The 16,897-nt window shown below is 32.9% G+C and overlaps 1 protein-coding gene across 1 annotated transcript in view; it reads left to right on the forward strand.

The window, feature by feature from the left end:
- The first annotated feature begins 572 nt into the window (after positions 1-572).
- SYCP2 (synaptonemal complex protein 2) overlaps positions 573-16,897 on the forward strand; it is a 61,768-nt gene continuing 45,443 nt past the window's right edge. Inside the window, exons 1-13 of the mRNA XM_070382096.1 lie at positions 573-630; positions 1,518-1,661; positions 2,476-2,604; positions 3,381-3,485; positions 3,955-3,979; positions 6,654-6,739; positions 7,504-7,589; positions 7,926-7,960; positions 8,786-8,928; positions 9,011-9,063; positions 10,277-10,322; positions 10,905-11,000; positions 15,094-15,154. Of these exons, the coding sequence (XP_070238197.1) occupies positions 607-630; positions 1,518-1,661; positions 2,476-2,604; positions 3,381-3,485; positions 3,955-3,979; positions 6,654-6,739; positions 7,504-7,589; positions 7,926-7,960; positions 8,786-8,928; positions 9,011-9,063; positions 10,277-10,322; positions 10,905-11,000; positions 15,094-15,154 (1,033 nt within the window). The 5' untranslated portion in view covers positions 573-606. The remainder of the gene's footprint in view (positions 631-1,517; positions 1,662-2,475; positions 2,605-3,380; positions 3,486-3,954; positions 3,980-6,653; positions 6,740-7,503; positions 7,590-7,925; positions 7,961-8,785; positions 8,929-9,010; positions 9,064-10,276; positions 10,323-10,904; positions 11,001-15,093; positions 15,155-16,897) is intronic.

Below are 16,897 nucleotides of genomic sequence, written 5' to 3' on the forward strand. Positions count from 1 at the left end.
AAGTTGACTCATTGGAAAAGACTCTGATGCTGGGAGGGATTCGAGGCTAGAGGAAAAGGGGACGACAGAGGATGAGATGGCTGGATGGCATCACTGACTCGATGCACGTGAGTCTGAGTGAACTCCAGGAGTTGGTGATGGACAGGGAGGCCTGGCGTGCTGCGATTCATGGGGTCTCAAAGAGTTGGACACAACTGAGCGACTGACCTGAACTGAGCTTAAATTTCATTTAGACATTGATTCAAGATTATTTTTCTTCCTGTTCCCAAAGTTGGAATCTTTGAGGGAGGTCCACATTTATATTCTTTCACTGACTAGTTTTGTTACCTTTTGGCAGGACTTTGACATTTAAGTCATCTATCAAAAGACAAGGCTTAAATAAATGATCTTGAGGCTTCCTCCAGAAACTTCTTTGACAGAGTCAAATGAGTAATTTCATAAACAGTGAGGAACTTAAAGAGACAACATTTATTGCCTTTGGTATAAGCAGCAGTGCTTATTTATGTGTTTTAAGATTTTTAAACTGTAAACATATAGATTGCAAGATTCAGGAAGTATATGTTTTCTTTTATAGGTGTTTTGTTCAAGTTTTAAAGTTAAGTCAAAATGCCAATAAGACCAGATCTCCAGGTAGGTGGTCCTAGGCCAAAAGGAAGTATTTTAATTCCTAAAATCACTTTTTGTTTATTTATAGATATTAAATGCTATAGTTTTAGGAAAGATAAAACTTACTTGTTTCTATGAAACGGTCAAGAGTTAAATAATTTAAATAAAAATATTATCCTTTTATTTTTCAATAGATTTGTTTCCAGAAGCTTTAAGAATATAAAGTATTAAAGATTATTTATATATACCTTTTACATAGAAGTGAATTATGCATTGATTTATATATAACTTATACCTGGATACTTAAATGTTAGGGATTAAAATTGTAAGATACTTATATTTAGGTCAGTCATATTACTGTATGAAAATTCCTTGTTAATGAGGTGTACTTTAATAGCAGGAATGGCAAACTTTGTAAAGCTTATAAATATAGAATATAATAATAAATTATGTGTGCATGTAATGCTTAAGTTAGTTTGGTTGGTATAGCTCCTAAAGAAGTGCTTTTACCTTCTTTATGCATTTTTTTTTTTTACTATTAATATTTAAACCTCATGAAGAAGTTGACAGATATGTTAGGGTTTTATCCATGGTATTAAGGGTTAGTTACTATAAAGCTGATTTTTATTTCTTTCATTAACAGGTTTTTGTTTTTAACTTAATGATGACTTTTCAATAAGAGATATGAAGTGGAAATTATTAAAATACATTTTCCTATACAGATATTGTTATCAAAGAAACTTAATCTCTAATTTTGTTACTCCAAATTTAATAGTGGACGGTTAAATAAATTGTTTTATAAGCTCTTGAGAATTTTCAAATGTGAAAGCAATTCTTAAATTACTTGATTCCATAAGGTGACTAATGTTGGTTTTGATTCAGTATATGTGGTATTTTCTATATTTCTTCAGCAGTTGGAAAAATGCATTGATGATGCTTTAAGGAAAAATGATTTTAAACCTTTGAAAACACTTCTACAAATTGATATTTGTGAAGATGTGAAGATTAAATGCAGCAAACAGTTTTTCCACAAGTTAGATGACCTTATGTGCCGGGTAAATACTCATTTTCGTTGAATGATTGTTACGGTAATTAGATAGCACTCTACTTTTTAGGAGGAGATTCTCCATTGGAAGAAATGAATAAAAAGACTTCAGCAGGCTCACTTGTATAAATAAATGCTTCTTTCACCACTTGCTTTTTTGTGTGTATTTGTTTGAGGAGTACCAAATAACATGTTGGACTGTTGTTTTGTAAGTAGTATATACAAAAATCATGTTTACATAGTGTTACCATTATTAACTTTATTTAAACCGGAGGAGAATAGGGTACTTACTTGAGGTTTAAACAATGTGCTTTACCTTTTGAAAACCTATTAGCATATTAATCATGTTGTCTGGACAGTGCTTGTTGCTTGCAAAAATAAAACAAGTAGAAACAAAAATCATCTAAAATCTTGGCTTGATTTGTCGTATATAAAGTATTTTTATACTTTTATGCAAGTGATTATTGACAGTCTCCACCAGAATTTGATAATTGTTACAAATCTAAGATTAAAATTTCTTATATCCCTTAGTTAAATACATAGAACTTTTTAGAATGGAAGGTAACTGATTCATTGCCTCATAAGTATAAAGTTTCTTAAATTATATAATTCTGCATTTTTGTGCTGAGTTTGTTGTTCACTGGCTGAGGGGCTGTAAGGAAGTCACCTTTTAAAGCCACACTTTTGTCCTTTGCGATATGGAGATTATGATAATGACTAACACTCAGGATTTATGAGGATTATATTAATAACATTCCTAGCATAATGCCAGTTCCATTTTATTTTGTATTTGCAAATGTTTAAATCTATGATTTGCATTTTAGGAGCTTAATAAAAGAGATATCCAAACTGTTTCAACCATTTTGGTTTCTTTTGGAAGATGTGGCAAAAATATCACTATACTGGGGCAAGCTGGACTTCTAACTATGATAAAACAAGGACTAGTCCAAAAGATAAGTATAGAATATGTAACATATTCATGTGAGGGAAATATGTTTAAAGCTGTGTTTTCTAATTAAGCGGTTCATACTCTTGAAAAATAAATTTGGGAAATGTATATAAAACTTTGGGATAAGATATTTTTATAACCTGTGGTATATGTTAGAAAATTAAAGATCACAAGGAAACTATACAGGGTCCTTGATGATCATGTAATTGTAAGGTCCCAAAACTCCAAAAAGCCTTAACTTGCTTTATTTTCTCTAGCTCATCTTAGTCCTAGTCTAACTTTTATTTTTCTTTTTATATTGTTTATTATATTTCCCATTTTTAAATGTATTGATTTTTGTCCTTTTCATTCTTTGTTTTATTCCCAGCAACAAGAACAGTCCCTAAAGCATAGCATGTACTCAAACATCTGAGTTCAATAATAAAAAAGTAATGCCAAAACTTTTCAAATAGTAACAATGACAAAATGATCTAATGTGTAATGATAATTTACTTTTTATCTATTGTATGAATGTTCATGAACTAAGAATTTGAAGAGAGTAATAAAGACTTTCTACTTGGAATTGGAACTTCATTCATCCCCATCTAAAAAATGGGGAACATGTAGTGAGTTACCAAAAAGCAAAAACAGTGAAGATGTTTAAGAGCATAAACTTATTTTGATTCAATACTGGAATTTTTATTTGTAATGTTTGTTTTTAGGTTTACTGTTTCTATAAATACATTTTTAAAGTTATTAAGTGAATTCAAAGTGACTAATGTATACATTTCTTTTTTTTACATGGTTGCCTGGTTTGAAAAATCCAAGGAGATTATTCTGAGTCGGGGAAATTCAAAAGATGAAGCTGTTATAAATATGATAGAAGACATATTTGATCTTTTGATGGTAACAACCATATTGATTCACTGATGTTATGAAGCATGTATGTGTTCATTTAAAAACATTTGTGTTCTATGTGGCCTGAGATCAAAAGTCATTAACAGATTGGTTAGTGCATTTATCTGATTAATTGGTTAGTACATAAAAGTTAAATAATTTGCATGTGTTCATTTGAAAACAAATTGTGTTCTATATTATAAATATGATAGAAGACATATTTGATCTTTTGATGGTAACAACCATATTGATTCACTGATGTTATGAAGCATGTATATGTTCATTTAAAAACATTTGTGTTCTATATGGTCTGAGATCAAAAATCACTAACAGATTGGTTAGTGCATTTATCCTGATTAATTAGTTAATAATAAAATTTAAATAATTTTATGGTGAATTCAGAAGTAACCTATTTTAGTACTATTTTTAATGGTTTTTATTATAAGTAAGTTTTAAATATTATTCATTTTCTTCTCAGGTCATACATGACATCGATGATGAAGGTATAATAAACATTTTATTTCTATTGGAACAATAATTTGCTGTTAAAGTTCTGGTATAATTTTTCAACTCTTGCTGTGTTATCCTAACAGTAATTCATTACCTAATTCAGGGGTCTACAAATATTTTCTGTAAAGAATTAGAAAATATTTTAGGCTTTGTGGGCCTAGAAAGAAATTGACACTGTTACACAGGTACTTTATTTAACAAGAAAGAAAACACATTTCCACAGATGTTTTATTGATGCAACTCAAAGTATAATGAAGATTGAGTATAATGATTTTATAATACTAATGAGGAGAATAGCATTCTTTTTTGAGATGGTAACAGTGTATCTTAATTAAGGTTCAGAGTTAGTGTTTGCTGTTGTAAAAACTGATTGCAAGTCTTACTTGTTCATGCTCATCTATAATGAGATTTTGTGTATATTATATTAGAAAATGTCTTTTCACACTCATGCAGATAATGCCAAATACTGATATCAGTTCATGAACATGTATTTTAATTGAGCATAGTCATCACTTGGCAAGATCTATAGAATTAAGTTTTTTCCTTAATATTTGCATTGTATATATATATATATGTTGTTATGTTATATGTGTGTATATATGTATACAGTGTGTATATATATAGAGAGAGGAGAGTATATATATGTGTGAAAAAGTCTAATATTCTTTAATATTATTCTAATAATAATATTCTAATAATCTAATATTCTAAAGCATTCTAATAAATGCTGTCCAAGGGATGACTGTGCTTAATTAAAAGTCATGCTCAAGGTGGTTCAGATACCTGGTAAAGAATCTGCCTGCAGTATGAGAGACCCAGGTTCAAGCCCTAGGTTGGGAAGATCTCCCCTGGAGAAGGAAATGGCAACCCATTCCAGTATTCTTGCCTAGAGAATTCCATGAACAGAGGAATCTGGTGGGCTGCGGTCCATGGGGTCACAAAGAGTCAGACACAACTGTGCAACTAAGACTTACTTTTTTCTTAATGTTTACTTTTTAGAATGATATTGCACTGCAGATTAACCACTTTCAGTTGAAGGTTAGGTGGAAGCTCCTCAGTTGCACAGTTAAAATCAGTTTTGAAATATGGAAATTTCCTTTACACTTACATCAGCGTCCCAAAACGCTGCTGGGTCTGTAGTTGGAGTTTGGAAAAAGTTTATTACCTATGTTTCTGTTGGAAATGGAGATGTCATTTCTTGTCTTAGTTTTTGAAAGCCTCTTGTGATTCAGAACAACCTTTGTTTCATTGAAATGACTTTACTGAAGTATAAGTATCTCATATAAGCACTATTTTTCCTTGGATTTGGGGGCTGAATTCATTAAGAAATCTTATCGACTCTGCAGCCCAAGCTAATTACCAAAGCCATTCATTCAGAGGTGGCTAATGATTGCTGAATTCCTAAGAATGAATGAAATTCACCTGAGACTACTAATTCAGTAAAACATCATACATTTCGCATATTTCCACAGAGTACCTGCTGATGAATACAGCCATACAAAAAGGGACAGTGAGTTGGATTTGGTTTGTGGGCCATAGTTTGTCCTTGATCTAGTGAAATTTTTAGTAGGACAGGGAGAATGTAGAACATGTTACAACTCATCATCTCAACTTGTGTTTGGTAGTGCCTTTTACCTAACAATAAACTCAAGTTATTTTATCTCTGTGTTGGTTGGGGAAGAATTACCTAGGATTGGTAATTGAGGCTGGTGAATCCTTTATATTAATGAATGAAGGAACAACTGTTTGCTGCCTTCAAAGCCAAAACATTTTAAAAGATTGATTGCTCTTTATTTCAATAGTAGTTAATGCTGCGTTTTCATTGTTTTTTTTTGCACTTAACTAACAATCTAGTCTAAATTCTTCACTTTTTAGGGGAGAAAACAGTCCTAAAGCACCAATGATTATGAAGTGATCCAACTAGTTTTTTTAAATAAATCATTTTATCTTTTCAGATAATTCAGTGATTTTTTTCTTCTTTTAATGTAGTCACTGTGAAATTGTACATTTTCTGTTCCTATGTTGCCATTATTTAAAATTATTTCTTAAAAATTATGTCGTGAATTAGCATGGGGCAAATTCCTCTTAATTGGTATTAATAAAGCCTTGTCTTTTGAGAGACTAGGGTCAAATTTAGAAACAGATAATGTTATTTGGATCTTCATGAGGAGGTATTAATGACCATTATGAAATTTTGGAGGTATGACTATAAATTATTGAGGCCAGTTTTTATAAAAACCTTAAAATAGAAGTTTCCAGTTTTGAACTATATTTATCCAAAACACTAATACTGCTTTAAGTGCCTAAAGGAGAAACTGGATCTGGGGTTATTCCCTTGCCAGAGTTCAGATCAGGCACATCTGTTGAATGATGTTTTTTCTTTTTTTTTTTTTTTTAATTTATTTTAATTGAAGGCTAATTACTTTACAGTATTGTAGTGGTTTTTGCCATACGTTGACATGAATCAGCCATGGGTGTGTACATGTGTTTTTTCAAAGTTACACAGCTGATTAGTGGCAGAACCAGGATTGAATTTCATGCTTCCTGGTGACCAGGGCAGTCCGCAGGCCTTCTTCTGAACTGAACTAGTATGTCCTTTCCATTCACTCATATAAGAAAAGGTTGTCCTTTAAAATACATATTTGTCAATAATTAACTTTTATTCAGGTAAAAGGCAAATAGTGGAAAGTTTCGTGCCTCGAATTTGTGCTCTGGTTATTGACTCAAGAGTGAATATTTGTATTCAGCAGGAGGTAAGCCATTATTTAGTTTTTCTTTTAAAAATTAAAGAGAAAGTAGAGACAATTGGGTAGCAATTTGTCAAACTGAATAATTATTTTATCTTGGCACTGAATTATCATGTAGTGTATTTCTGTGTTCTTCATTCATTGCTTTGGAGAAGGAAATGGCAACCCACTCTGAAAAATCCCACAGACGGAATTCTTAACAGGCTATAGTCCATGGGGCACAAGAGTCAGACACAACTTACGGTTTCAGGAGGAGAAATTCATTGCCTGACATGATGAATATATTATGTAAATATATATTGAACATTTATAACCATGTGGATTTATGTATATGAATATAGCTCATATGAAAATAAACTATACCATCTAGATATTAGTTCCTCAGTATTTACATGCTAAAAATAAAAATAATTTATAGTATATATTGATAATGCATATGTACATGTGTATAGTCATAAGAATAAATATTAATAAGATGTTTTTTGCTTCCTTAGTTCTTATGATAGAGTAATAATGAACATGTCATACTGCAGAGTATGAGTGCTTTAAGCATAGGAATCGTGGTATATTCTATTTTTGATAGCCTTTGTTTTATGTTTTCTTGTATTCACTATTTTATGCTTTATATTCTTTCCTCCACCCTTCATTCCTTGCATAAAATGCTGTGATTAAGAAAAAGAGGCTTCTAAATTTATGTACCTATCTCTGAAAACATACTAATGTTCCACTGAATATATAAAGTTAATGGACTCTCTTTTTTTCTTTTCTAGACTCTAAAAAAAATGAATGTGATGCTTGACAGAATGCCTCAAGATGCCAGGAAAATACTCTGTAACCAACAAATGTTAATTCTCATGTAATAATCTGTACTATATTGCTTTAATTAGTAGTTCAAGTCAAGAATTTAAAGGATGTTTTATAAGGCAAATAAGGCAACCATAAGTTGCATTAGTAATTAAAATTGGTCAACTGTTACAGGTTTCTAACATTGCATATGGGTATGTTTTCTGCCAGTCTAATACTATGAATTGTTAAGTTTTAGTGAAGTTTTTTACCCTAAACATATGAACTTTAAGTTTTAGTTATAATTATTATGAATTATAAGTTTTAGTGAAGTTTTTTACCCTAAACATATGAACTTTCTATTTAAGTGATACTTGTCCACTATATAACCTGCTGTTTTGATTCACAGGAGTAGTATGGGAGAAAGGATTTTAGATGCTGGAGGTAAGTATGTTTTTTCAAAATGCTCATATTTGAAGTTATTCCAAATTTATTAATAGAATATAATATTTGTCAAAATAATATAATGTGAAATTATATGAAAAATTATAAACTGTACATAATCAAGCAGTTTTTATTTACCTTAATAAATAAAGGATAAATATCTGTGGAACTAAGAAAAGAAGCATGATAACAGGAGTTGTCAAATATAATTTGTGCCTAATAGTAGGTTTATGAATAATAACTTAATTTTCCAGTAGATTTTAATTCCTTTTGCTAAGAAATTTCTCAAATAAATTTTATGAAATTAGGTTTAATATTCTTGGGATTGATTTGTTTGTAAATGATGTCTTTATTAAAATAACTGAAATTTTCTTTCCTAAGTTTCATATGAGAAAATTTTCATGTAGTGATTTACATATAGAACAAACCAGTGGCTTCAAGTACTTTAAAATAACTGTAAATATCATGATATACAAAAGGAAAACAAAGATTACCTATGATTTATAGACTTGTCAGTTATTTTTACAATTCACAACTCTAATAATAATGGAATAATGGTATCTTTGCATATTTAGGAGTTTCTTTTAAATGTCCTTAAAATTTTTTGTTTTATTCCTTTTTTCTGTTGACAAACTTGTCTTGTTGTTTGGGCTGTGTTCATGCCATGTAATGGTGGGATATTTTTAATCTATATGAAGAAAATGGTAAAAGATGAGTAAATTGCACTATGTTCCTTATTTCTCTTGCTTGTTCTAACACCTTATGAAATATAGAGTTTCATAAACTTTAATTTTCATAATTTCAAATAATTAACTTTGTTTTAAGATTATGACTTGCAAGCGGGTATCGTCGAAGCTTTATGTAGAATGACCACAGAAAAGCAAAGACGAGAACTGGCTTGTCAGTGGTTCTCAATGGATTTTATTGCTAATGCATTTAAAGGAATTAAAGACTCTGAATTTGAAACAGTAAGTAGTATAAAATAACAAATTAACAAGTTTTTTTTTAATTACTGTGTTTTTTAAAAGCTCTCTCTTTTTTAAAAATTAGGATTGCAGGATATTTCTCAACCTTGTAAATGGCATGCTTGGAGACAAGAGAAGGTAAATTTAATGCAAAATACAACCATTTAATGATAAAAAATAGAGCTCAAGAGGGAAGCACACAATGTTAGTCTGAAATAATCCTCCACTGGTCTTATTTTGCTTTGTACTTTTTGGAGGGAAAATACATTTTTAATTAACGTGAATTAATAAATTTTTCTAAGATTGGTTTACTGTATTTCAGAATTGTATATGCATTATAAATTTGGTGTTTAAGGAATAATAAAAGCCTAAATATAAATATTACTTGAGCTACCTCTATCCATATACTGCAATAAAAATGTATAGCAAATATAAATCATTTTCTTTTGTAATTAACACTGTAAGGATGTTCTTTCTGAGGTTATTAAATCTCAAGAATGGTCTAGGTAATACAAATTTTTATCACTTTTGACAATGACATAGGAAGTATTTTTGTTGTGCAGTGCCTGGCACCTTATAAATGCTCAGGACACATTGGATGAATCACCTCACAATGAGTTTACCGACTACAGAGAAAAGATAGGTACCGACTACAGAGAAAAGATAGGGTGAAGGTTAAGTGCAAGGAGTCATACTATTTGAATTTGAATAATAGGTTCCCCTCTTCCTGTTCTAATGTTGGACAAGTTGTTTAATCTCACTTTCCTCAGTTTCCATAGCTATAAAATAAGAATACTAATAATATCTTCCCAACCCAGGGATAAAACCCACGTCTCCTGCTTTGCAGGCAGATTCTTTACCATCTGAGCCATCAAGGAAGCCCACAATAATATCTACCCCATGTTTGTTGTGAAGATTAAATGAGATAGCTATGTAAGTCCTTAAATAATAATTGACCAAGAAAGTATTCATTGAGTTCTGCCATTTTTATTAGCAGTATTATTCACTTCTACTCTTCCTATCTAATCCTGTAGGAACTTCCATTATATTACTATAAACTATATTGGGAATCTCTGCTCATAGTCAATAACATGAGAAGTAATTTGGTACAGTTAACTTTAGTCAAAATGGTAGGTTGAGTAGTAGCCTCAAAATAATATGCTTTCTTTCATAAACAGGTTTCCACTAAATTCTCACTTTAAAGAGTAATAAAGAAGGAACTAATGATTTTGTTTAAATTGTCACTACCAACTGATTTCCTTTTGATCCTAGGTATGATTTGTATGGAAAGTCAAAATTATGCTGTGGAGGCTTATTAGTATTTTTTAACTCAAACTACTTTTTCTTTCAGGGTCTTTACATTTCCTTGTTTGTCAGCATTTCTTGATAAATATGAGGTAAATTTTAGAATGTAATACATTTTTTTAGTTATTAGGTGATTTTTGATGTAGAGGTCAACTGAATTGTAGGTTATAATTTGACAAGAACATTAATATTAGTCATAATTAAATCACAAATAACAGCTGGTCTGATATTCTAGATCTAAGTGATATTTTATGAAATGACATTATTTGTAGCCAGGGATAAGTAAAATATAAAGCTGTACTTCAAATTATCTTACGTTTCCTTATTCAAGCCCATTATTGTTTATTATTCATGAATATATTCAAATGTGAAATTATCTTCAGCCTATATTTGTACTTGAGTATTTGTGATTTTCTGGAACTGGCTAATTTCTGTGTAAAATAGTAAGCAGCTTTTTTTTTATTGTTTCTAAATTGATTTAAATGCTATACTTGCTTTCTCTTTATCTTCCTATACCTTCCAGCTCTACTTTTTTCTTTTTTTAAAAAAAACTCAACCATGAATGAATGTCATAATTTTATATTTATATATAGCATAATTATAATGTGTCATAATTTTCTGTTGTCACTTTTAAAAGCATAGTATGTTCTAGTTTTATATGTTTGTTTTATTAGCTGCAAATACCATCAGATGAAAAACTGGAGGAGTTTTGGGTAGATTTTAATCTTGGGAGCCAGACTCTATCATTCTACATTGCTGGAGACAATGATGTAAGTGTTATTCCCTCTGTATCATTTTGAGTTGTGTGTATATGTATGTATATAATAATTCAGTTTAAGAATATGGATTTCTTTGTATATTTTCTCACTTTTAATAGATTTCAGTGTTAGCTCTAATAATTTTGATGAGCATGGTAACCTATCAAGCTAATTAGAAATGAAAATTATTTCTGATGTTTTATAGCAACAGAAAAAAGCTAAAATTTAATACTAGTTTTTAAATATAAGCCTTTCAGAAATTATACATTAATGATAAAATTTAACATTCAGATGAACAAAGTGAGTTGAATCTAGAAAAGACAACAGTTATTCAAGTACACAAACACTCAGTTAAAAATAGCGTTAACAAACAATGACAAATGGTCTTATTTTATTCTTTCATAGCATCTTCTATTTGAAAATATTGAGGAATTGATTTTTATGGTCATATTTAGAACTGAATTTTAGTTCTTTTCTGTACTAAATTGTAGTTATGCTTAAACTTTCCAACCAGGTGGTGTGTTTTCTACTGACCCCTTTTTAACCTGAGGAAAATTTTTGAGCCATTGTTTCCAAATAGCCACCACTTACTATTTGCTACATTGGTGTACTTCTAGCTCAAGCTGTAGAGCGGAGATCTGAGTAAGAGTTGGTTTGCAGTTTACTGATCTGATTGTGATTGCTGATAATAATGATGCTTTTTGTCCAGGTAAACTTATAGACAAAGATGCCTCTTAGGAATTCCACATATCTTTCTTTCTTTTTAGAGTACCTTCTTAGAATGCTTAATAATGAGTTCCAAAACCTAACATTACTTCTCAGAGGCACTGACAGTTTTCATTAGTGTATTTATTCTTGCAGGCTTCATAGGAGTTTTTTTAACTGGATTTTCTTTAGGAAGTAGACTTTCATTTTCAGAGAAGAGGATATAATAGGATTGGAGTGGTTCCTGACTTCACTTGCTTGGTCTAATGGATAATTCAGGGAAGAAAACAAGTAATTTTAGTACTACACATGATAGGGATAGTATAAAATGCATTTATAAGTATTAAATGCCTCATGTGTTCTAGACACTGATCTAGAGAGGCTGGGAGAAAGTTCTTCCCACAGATACATTTAGACTCTCCTTTCCTCTCTGGATTTCTGTGGCAGCAGTGCCTTCTCCCTGTGTTCTCTCTCACTGTCCTCAAAGCTTCTCCCCTATTGTGGCTGCTTAAAACCCTCCCTGTGTCTGTTGGTATTCGAGGGCCTTTATGACCTAGGCCCTCGCTGTTTCTCTGATAATCTCAGACTCTTCTCCATGCTTACTGTGTTCAACCCCCATTCATTTTTTTCTTTGCCTCTAGATAATGCTCTCTTCAGGTCTTTATACTTGCTGCCTAGGAGCCTCAGGATCTTTGCATCCCATTTAGATAGTCTGAAGTAGCTATCCAGCCATATTATATCACATTGTCCTCTTTTTTCTTTTGTAGTAGTTATTGCTACTTAAAATCCTTTTATCTGTTGTTTTTTGTCTACACCACCCCCCCACCATAGAATGTAAGATTTATTGAATCAGGGACCCATCTTCTCTCATTTATAGCCATTCAAGGGCTCATATTTAAGAATGAGTAAATACACACTCAACTGAAAAATGCTCTGTGTTAGTGATAGAATTCAAAGGAGATTGGAAAGAAGGCAGGCAGTGTAGAGCCAAAGAAAGATTATAAGTAGGAGACAACATCAGTTCAATAAACATTTAATAAGAACTTACTATGTGCCAGATATATACTAGGCGTTGAGCATCACATTCATGTAAAAGATTCTCCTGGTTGGGGAGAAGAGATTAAAAAGGGACAAGACCAGAAGCAGTTAGATTTATGCAGTAATCCAGGTAAGAGGAATCATGGTGGCACAGTTTTGGAAAGTGATGGTGGGGTGGATGGAAATGGATAGGCTTCAGAAAAAGAAAAATTCTTGAGGTAGAATTGAGCAGATTTGGTAATTTGTAGTAAAAAGAGGAAGGATTAATAAAACTTTGGTAACTGAATGGATGAGGATGCTGTTTTAGGAAGATCAATTTTGTAGGGGAAAGATGATGATTCAGCTTTGAATGTTTTGATTTGGAGGTGCTTGTGGGGCATTCAGCTGAAGATAACTTGTAGGTAGTTGAATATATTGGTGTGAAGTTCAAATGGGAGAACTGAGCTGTAAGTGGAAATTCAGAAGCTGTCTGTATACTGAAGATAAATAAAACCATGGGTTTCTGTGAGTGTCTAGATGACAAAACCGTAAGAAATGTATACGTGGATAGGCAGACGGATACGTGGATAGGCAGATGGATATAGGATAGGCAGATGGATGCGTCGATAGGCAGATGGATACAGGATAGGCAGAAGAGACTAGCCTGAAGGATACTTGACAAGTCTGCCAGAAAAGATCAAATTAAAAGGGTATCATGTTACAGAAGGCAAAGGAAGGGTGTTTTATGAGAGGAAATGATCAAGTCTGTCAAAACATAGTTAAATAAAATAAAAACTGGTCATCCAAGAAAGAGCAATTTTGTTTAAGCTATAGGATTTAGGCATTCCTGGAAAGTTGAAATATTTGTAGAGGAAGTAAAGACAAGAAGAAGAGAACACAGTAGAAGCTAAAATGAGATGTAGATTCAAGGGAGGGATTTTTGTTAGGTACTTTATTTTAAGGATGAGTGTTTTAAAACTGATGGCTAGAGTAACAATGAATAAAAAAGTTGAGATCAAGAGGAAGAGACCATAATGGAGGGAAAGTAGGGGGTGAAAATGAAATTGGTGGGCACAATATATTGGTAAACGGTTGAACCTGGGTAAGGGCCTGTTTTGGACTCATTATAATGATTTCTATTTTTTTTAATCTTTTTGAAAATTTATATAATGTAGACTTTTTTTCCAAAAGGAAAGCTTTGAACCAAGTACCTATGTATATGAGGAAGAGTCACTTTAAAGTTAGCAGATGATGATGAGTAGGTGTTATACCGGAGAGGGCAATAGCACCCCACTCCAGTACTCTTGCCTGGAAAATCCCATGGATGGAGGAGCCTGGTGGGCTGCAGTCCATGGGGTCGCTAAGAGTCGGACATGACTGAGCGACTTCACTTTCACTTTTCACTTTCATGCATTGGAGAAGGAAATGGCAACCCACTCCAGTGTTCTTGCCTGGAGAATCCCAGGGACCAGGGAGCCTGCTGGGCTGCCATCTATGGGGTCGCACAGGGTCGGACACGACTGAAGCGACTTAGCAGCAGCAGCAGGTGTTATACACAGAGAAATAGGAAGATGCTCAAAGGAGAAAGGAGGATACCAACCTTTTCCTCCTGACCCTGAGGTTTTAAGGTCTGGGAGAATTAACACCTTGACTGGAGAATGCTGTAGTTAAATGGTACTGGTTCTCTCAGAATATACACTGGTTTCAATTAAGGCAACTAAGTGGAGCAAGTTAGTGAAGAGACTGAGGATTTAGTGGAATTTTAATAGTCCTTAAATAGCAAATGAATTGGATCTATTTTCATCATAAGATTACTGGAAGGTTTTAGGATATCATCTTTTTGGAATGGTTCTAATTTTTACTATAACTTTTTTGTGTGAATTCACATTATTTATTCATTTATACAAATTTTCAGTGAAAATACTTGGAAGGGGAAAACATTTTAGGTTATTATTAACATGCATTCAGTGTTTGAATCTAAGAACAGTCAATTAATGAGTGGGAACTGGGGGATGAATATGATTTCACAAAACATTTCAAAGGAAGAGATGACAGGATTTGGTAATATTTTTTAAAAAGGTTATAGTCTAATATGAATGGATAGTCATTCTTTTTTTGATTAAAAGTAGAAAACCATTAAAAGTAGAAAAACATTAAAGTAATCAATACTATCACTTTTAAGAATGAACAAATAGATTAAATGTGACAAGTATAATATATTATGTAGTCAATTGATGGAACAAAAAATGTGATATATCAACCAGTTACTTAATGATAGTAAAAAAAAAAAAACCCTTAGTTTGTATAACTTGAAGATAGTGTTTAAAGGAGCTTTAAAGCAAGATTAAATTATTTATGATCAAAACGTGTTTTTAAATTTAAGGATCATCAGTGGGAAGCAGTCACTGTGCCTGAAGAAAAAGTGCAGATATACAGCATTGAAGGTATTAAACTTGTTTTCTATCATTTCTGTTGGAGTAGAAGTTGCATACTCTGTGGAAAAACTCAGTAGACTGATGAAAGCAGATCAACATTTTCATATGTTCACATTCATAAATGTGATGGTCACTATCATCAAATTCCCTGACCCTGTGTTACCCCCAATATCTTGTATTTATTTCCTTCCTTATCTAATCTAAAACCTGTGATTAGTCACTTTCTTCTCAATATGTACTGGACAGAAATCATTTACCTTGGCAGACTGGCACCACTGCAAATTCAGATATCAAGACATTTTTTATTTCAGTAGACAGGTAGTGCTATCTCATGATAGTTTTTATTTGTATTTTCCTAAAACCACTTTTAGGAAAGTTGAGCACTTTTTCATGTGCTTAATGGCTATTCACATGTTTTCTTTTTGAATTATCTGTTTAAATATTTTGTGCGTTTCTTTACTGGACTACATTTCTTTACTGGACTATCTTTTTATTATTAAGTTTTTGAGTTCTTATGTATCTTGAATAGGAATCCTTTGACAAATACATGTTGTATGAGTATTTTTTCCCCGTCTATATCTTTCTTATTCATTTTCTCAGTGGTCTCTTTTAATGAGCTGCTGCTGCTGCTACGAAGTCGCTTCAGTAGACGGCGGCCCTCCAGGCTCCCCCATCCCTGGGATTCTCCAGGCAAGAACACTGGAGTGGGTTGCCATTTCCTTCTCCAATGCAGGAAAGTGAAAGTGAAGTCGCTCAGTCGTGTCCAACTGGTCGCGACCCCATGGACCTGCGCCTACCAGGCTCCTCCGCCCATGGGATTTTCCAGGCAACTTCTGCTTTTAATGAGCAGAAGTTGTTAAATTTGAAGTCCACATGATCAGTATTTTTTGTTACATGGTTATTGCTTTGTATGACCTAAGAAGTTTTTCAGTTCAGTTCAGTTGCTCAGTCGTGTCCGACTCTTTGAGACCCCATGAATTGCAGCACGCCAGGCCTCCCTGTCCATCACCAACTCCTGGAGTTCACTCAGACTCATGTCCATTGAGTCAGTGATGCCATCCAGCCATCTCATCCTCTGTCGTCCCCTTTTCCTCTAGCCTCGAATCCCTCCCAGCATCAGAGTCTTTTCCAATGAGTCAACTTTTCGCACGAGGTGGCCAAAGTACTGGAGTTTCAGCTTGAGCATCATTCCTTCCAAAGAAATCCCAGGGCTGATCTCCTTCAGAATGGACTGGTTGGATCTCCTTGCAGTCCAAGGGACTCTCAAGAGTCTTCTCCAACACCACAGTTCAAAAGCATCAATTCTTCGGCGCTCAGCCTTCTTCACAGTCCGACTCTCACATCCATACATGACCACTGGAAAAACCATAGCCTTGACTAGATGGACCTTTGTTGGCAAAGTAATGTCTCTGCTTTTGAATATGCTGTCTAGGTTGGTCATAACTTTCCTTCCCAGGAGTAAGCGTCTTTTAATTTCATGGCTGCAGTCACCATCTGCAGTGATTTTGGAGCCCAGAAAAATAAAGTCTGACACTGTTTCCACTGTTTCCCCATCTATTTCCCATGAAGAGTGATGGGACCGGTTGCCATGATCTTTGTTTTCTGAATGTTGAGCTTTAAGCCAACTTTTTCACTCTCCACTTTGACTTTCATCAAGAGGCTTTTTAGTTCCTCTTCACTTTCTGCCATAAGGGTGGTGTCATCTGCATATCTGAGGTTATTGATATTTCTCCCAGCAATCTTGATTCCAAC

This window comes from Bos mutus, chromosome 13, assembly GCF_027580195.1.
Source record: "Bos mutus isolate GX-2022 chromosome 13, NWIPB_WYAK_1.1, whole genome shotgun sequence".
Lineage (NCBI taxonomy): Eukaryota > Metazoa > Chordata > Mammalia > Artiodactyla > Bovidae > Bos > Bos mutus.